General features: G+C 40.8%; 1 protein-coding gene across 1 annotated transcript in view; it reads left to right on the top strand.

Moving 5' to 3' along the window:
- The window catches only part of cpne2 (copine II), a 47,532-nt gene that overhangs the window by 34,749 nt on the left and 6,783 nt on the right, over positions 1–6,000 (top strand). Inside the window, exons 11-12 of the mRNA XM_087798113.1 lie at positions 384–517; positions 679–733. Coding sequence (XP_087654239.1) covers positions 384–517; positions 679–733 — 189 coding nt within the window. The remainder of the gene's footprint in view (positions 1–383; positions 518–678; positions 734–6,000) is intronic.

Raw genomic sequence — 6,000 nt, 5'->3', positions numbered from 1 at the left:
TAAATGTATGGATGTATAAATGTATGAATGTATAAATGTATAAATATATGAATGTATAAAGATGTATAAATGTATGAATGTTAAAATATATGGATGTATAAATATATAGATGTATAAATGTATGAACGATTAAATATATGTATGTATAAGTATATGGATGATTAAGTATATGGATGCATAGATATATAGATCTATATATATGTATATATATAGATATATATATATATCTATATATAGATATATATATATAGATGTATAGATTTATAGATGTATAGGTATATATATATGGTTATATAGATACATAGATATGTATATATATACTGTAGATGTATTGATGATGTGAATATATAAATGATCGTGTACGATTTGACTTGTCTCTGCAGGTGGGCATCGACTTCACGGCGTCTAACGGGGACCCCCGAGAGCCGTCCTCGCTGCACTACATCAACCCCCTCGGCAGCAACGAGTACCTCACCGCCATCCTAGCCGTGGGCCAGATCATCCAGGACTACGACACGTGAGTCCGCCGAGCCTCCAGGCTCTTTTTCCCAGTCCTGCACCGGATTGTATTTATTTGTCACGTACGAAATGGCTTTGTGTAGGTGTGTGTGTCCTCACACGTGTCTTTGTGCGACACTTCACTAACGTTCTAATCTGTTGTCATGGTTTCCTTCTCAGTGACAAAATGTTTCCTGCGCTCGGATTCGGAGCTCAACTCCCACCAGACTGGAGGGTATGTGTGTGTGATATATTCATGTGTGTAATGATAACATGACACACACACACACACGCACCAGATCTCTGAGCTTTAAACATGCATATTCACATGATTGCACAACTGTCAACCTGTCTGGGTTGCCATGGCGATGAGCTGTTGAGGAGGACAAAGGGGAGGACGACAGGGCGAGAAATGAAAAGAGAGTTTTTTAATACTTCCTGACGTCAGAGGCCGCAACACAAAACTCTCCCTTCACATGTTTTACATCTGATATGAAGCCACGTTTAATATCTTTAACGCTCCAGTTTTATGCATTTTCACTTCCAAATATTTTATTTCTGTTCCGTCAACTGTGAGAAAATATAAATCAACATCTTCAATCGATCAGATCTAAATATTTACCAAAAACTCTCTTATTTCTTTATTTATATCTTGCTTTTGAAGATATTGTGTCTATATTTCAGTCTCAAACGATTAACAATTTCTAATTTCCCGAAGGAGACCTTCGGAGGGATTAATAAAGTGTATCATCTACTGTGGGTACGGAAGTAATCAAAACCCCCTTCGATTTTTCACTCTTGGTTTCATTGCAGCCATTCGCTGGAATCATTTAAGTTCATTGTTTCCTTATTAATGTACACTCTTCTATCTTGACAGAAAAAAAACAGAAATTAAGAAATGTTCGGAAATTTCTCAAAAAAGGAAAACTAGAATATCACATGGTCATAAGTACTCAGACCACATTGTTATTTTAGCTGTGTGTGCTTAGGGTCATTGTCTTGTTGGAAGAAGGTGAACCTTCGGCCCAGTCTGAGGTCCTGAGCACTCTGTACGTGGCCGCCTTCATCTGTCCTTCAATTGCTAGCAGTCCTGTCTCTTCAGCTGAAAAACACCCCCATAGCATGATGCTGCCACCACCATGCTGCACAGACTTCACCTCAGGGATCTGATGTCTTCATTCAATAAGATGGTGGAAACTGACAGATCTGATTACATTTTGAAACTGGTAACAACAAATAAGAAAAAAATCGAAAGTTTAGTTAAGTAGACATATAGATATAGATAAATTCTCTCTCGTGTCTCCAATGCGTTGTTGAGATTTCTCACTGACAAAATTAAATTGAAGAGAAAATCTCCCCCCCTTCTGTGTGGAACCCCTGCCTTCACTGAGCCTGTCTCTACCTTGTCGCTACCTCTACTTCTTTAAGCCTGTATCTCTGGCTGATGTTTCAGCACTGGTGAACAAGATGAAACCCTCCTCTCGCCCGTCAGACGTCCTTCCTTGTAAGATCTTGGAGAAGGTGGTGTCTGAGCAGCTGTCATTGTTCCTGGATCAGAGCGACATTCATGAGAAGTTTCAGTCTGGCTTGCAGATCCAGATCCTGCTGAGAAGACTGAGGGATGAATTAGACTCTCCTCATACCTTTCAATCAAATGACTTCTTAGCGGATCTGTTGTGTGGAGTCCCTCAAGGTTCTGTTCTGGATCCTTTATTGTTTTTGCTGTACTTGATTCCCCTCGGTAAAATCATTCAGCGATTTCCTGATGTTTCTTATCACATTTTTGCTGATGACATCCAGCTCTACTGCTCTTTTGATCCAACTGAGCCCCAGAGGCTGAATTTGGTCAATTGTTGCTAGAAATCAAACAATGAGTGAAAACACTTTTCAGTTAAATGTGGACAAAACCAGAACTTTGGTGATTGCTCCTGATGATAAGATTCCAGGGTTGAGTCAGTACTTGAGTGACTTAGGTCAGTCTGTCAAACTGAGCCTGAGAAACCTGGGTGTTGTATTTGACAAAGACATGTTTCTAGTTCAACCCTGAAGAAAACTGACCACAAACTGTTTCAACTGAGAAAAATCTCTAAACTTAGTTAAATGATGTCACAACATGATCTGGATCTTATAATCCATGTGTTTTCGTCTTCTCGTCTGGACTATTGTAACAGTTTGTTTTGGTATCTAAACCAGAAGGATGTGTCTCGCCTGCAGTTTATACAAAACTCTGCAGCCAGAATTCTGAGCCGCTCTAGTAGAAGAACTCACATTTCTCCTTCAAACTCTTCACTGGCTGCCAGTTTCTTTCAGGATCATTTTAAAATTCTGGTTCTTACTTTCAGATCTATTCATGGTCAGACCTTCCATCAGTGATCTGATCCAGACTTACACCCCAGCTCGGGCTCTGAGGTCTGTGGATCAGAATCTACTGATGAACCATCAGTAGATTCTGAACTTCCGGACTAGAGGAGAGAAATCCTTCCAGACTGTTGCTCCTAAGCTTCTCTGTGTTTGATGATCTACTGACTCCTTCAAGAAACATCTGTGTTTGATGATCTACTGACTCCTTCAAGAAACATCTGTGTTTGATGATCTACTGACTCCTTCAAGAAACATCTGTGTTTGATGATCTACTGACTCCTTCAAAAAAACATCTGTGTTTGATGATCTACTGACTCCTTCAAGAAACATCTGTGTTTGATGATCTACTGACTCCTTCAAGAAACATCTGTGTTTGATGATCTACTGACTCCTTCAAGAAACATCTGTGTTTGATGATCTACTGACTCCTTCAAGAAACATCTGTGTTTGATGATCTACTGACTCCTTCAAGAAACATCTGTGTTTGATGATCTACTGACTCCTTCAAGAAACATCTGTGTTTGATGATCTACTGACTCCTTCAAGAAACATCTGTGTTTGATGATCTACTGACTCCTTCAAGAAACATCTGTGTTTGATGATCTACTGACTCCTTCAAGAAACATCTGTGTTTGATGATCTACTGACTCCTTCAAGAAACATCTCTGTGTTTGATGATCTACTGACTCGTTCAAGAAACATCTGTGTTTGATGATCTACTGACTCCTTCAAGAAACATCTCATATTTGAGCTTTTCCCTGATTTTCTGGGACTTCTGTGTTTGTCTTTATCTTTTAAAGTTTAGTTTTGTTTTTGATTGTTAAAGTTCTTTGTGACCCTGGTCTAGAAAGATTTTTACAAATGACTATTACTTACTTACTTACCATGCTTCACTGTTGGATAGTATTGTGCAGGTGATGAGCAGCGCCTGGTTTTCTCCACACAAACCTCTTAGAATTGAGGCCAAAGAGTTAAATGTTGGTCTCATTAGACCAGAGAATCTTATTTATCATAGTCTTACTCTAACTCTATGCAGGCTTTCATATGTCCTACACTGAGGAGAGTCATCGGGTCACTCTGACATGAAGACATGATTGTGTTAGTGATGTTACCGACTGTGTCGAGGCTTCGAAGCGTGTGTCGAGTAATCCAGGAAGATTTCATGAAGTGTGTATCGAGGTGTGTGTTGGTTACGTAGGTGGTGATGTAGTGATGACGGCCCGTCACGTGACCGGTTCGGTAATCGCTCGGGAACTTCCAAAGCTGGTGAAATTATTTTTAAAAACAGAAACAGACTGAAGCCAAGCACTGTTGAAAACTGCTTTTTTTTAATAAAAATGTAAAATATTTCAGAAAACATGTTAGTCAAGCACATTTTTTTTATTATCAGAATAATTTGCACAAAGATGCAATGCTCCCAATTGTCCACATGATGGCATAGTAGTGCAAATGAAGCCTCACGAGGCTTTGCTCCAAAGATGGACTACTCATCTGGGAGGCTTCGGTGCTTCATGAGGCTTCATCTCGTCATCACTAGTGATAGTTGACTTTCGGGAACTTTCTCCCATCTCCCCCTGCATCTCTGGAGCCACAGTGACCTTTGGTTTCTTCTCGACCTCTCCCACCGTTGCTCAGTTTGGTTGGACCTCCAGGTCTAGGAAGAGTTCTGGAGGTCACTGTGCTCTCAGGAACCTTGACTGCTGCAGATGTTCTTCCGTCACCTTGGCCAGATCTGTGCAACGATTCTGTCTCTGAGCTCTTCAGGCAGTTCCTTGGACCTCATGGTTCTGATTTGCTCTGACCTGCACTGTGAGCTGTGAGGTCTTATATAGACAGGTGTGTGTCAGGTGTTATATAGACAGGTGTGTGTCAGGTCTTATATAGACAGGTGTGTGTCAGGTGTTATATAGACAGGTGTGTGTCAGGTGTTATATAGACAAGTGTGTGTCAGGTCTTATATAGACAGGTGTGTGTCAGGTCTTATATAGACAGGTGTGTGTCAGGTCTTATATAGACAGGTGTGTGTCAGGTCTTATATAGACAGGTGTGTGTCAGGTCTTATATAGACAGGTGTGTGTCAGGTCTTATATAGACAGGTGTGTGTCAGGTGTTATATAGACAGGTGTGTGTCAGGTGTTATATAGACAGGTGTGTGTCAGGTCTTATATAGACAGGTGTGTGTCAGGTCTTATATAGACAGGTGTGTGTCAGGTCTTATATAGACAGGTGTGTGTCAGGTCTTATATAGACAGGTGTGTGTCAGGTCTTATATAGACAGGTGTGTGTCAGGTCTTATAAAGACAGGTGTGTGTCAGGTCTTATAAAGACAGGTGTGTGTCAGGTCTTAAATAGACAGGTGTGTGTCAGGTCTTATATAGACAGGTGTGTGTCAGGTCTTATATAGACAGGTGTGTGTCAGGTCTTATATAGACAGGTGTGTGTCAGGTCTTATATAGACAGGTGTGTGTCAGGTCTTATAAAGACAGGTGTGTGTCAGGTCTTATATAGACAGGTGTGTGTCAGGTCTTATATAGACAGGTGTGTCTCAGGTCTTATATAGACAGGTGTGTGTCAGGTCTTAAATAGACAGGTGTGTGTCAGGCCTTATAAAGACAGGTGTGTGTCAGGTCTTATATAGACAGGTGTGTGTCAGGTCTTATATAGACAGGTGTGTGTCAGGTCTTATATAGACAGGTGTGTCTCAGGTCTTATATAGACAGGTGTGTGTCAGGTCTTAAATAGACAGGTGTGTGTCAGGCCTTATAAAGACAGGTGTGTGTCAGGTCTTATATAGACAGGTGTGTGTCAGGTCTTATATAGACAGGTGTGTGTCAGGTCTTATATAGACAGGTGTGTGTCAGGTCTTATATAGACAGGTGTGTGTCAGGTCTTATATAGACAGGTGTGTGTCAGGTCTTAAATAGACAGGTGTGTGTCAGGTCTTATAAAGACAGGTGTGTGTCAGGTCTTATATAGACAGGTGTGTGTCAGGTCTTATATAGACAGGTGTGTGTCAGGTCTTATAAAGACAGGTGTGTGTCAGGTCTTATAAAGACAGGTGTGTGTCAGGTCTTATATAGACAGGTGTGTGTCAGGTCTTATATAGGCAGGTGTGTGTCAGGTCTTATATAGACAGGTGTG

The sequence above is a fragment of the Callionymus lyra genome, chromosome 8, assembly GCF_982586985.1.
Source record: "Callionymus lyra chromosome 8, fCalLyr1.hap1.1, whole genome shotgun sequence".
NCBI lineage: Eukaryota > Metazoa > Chordata > Actinopteri > Syngnathiformes > Callionymidae > Callionymus > Callionymus lyra.
Note: the sequence above shows the minus strand (reverse complement) of the source record. Positions and strands in the feature narration are given on the sequence as shown.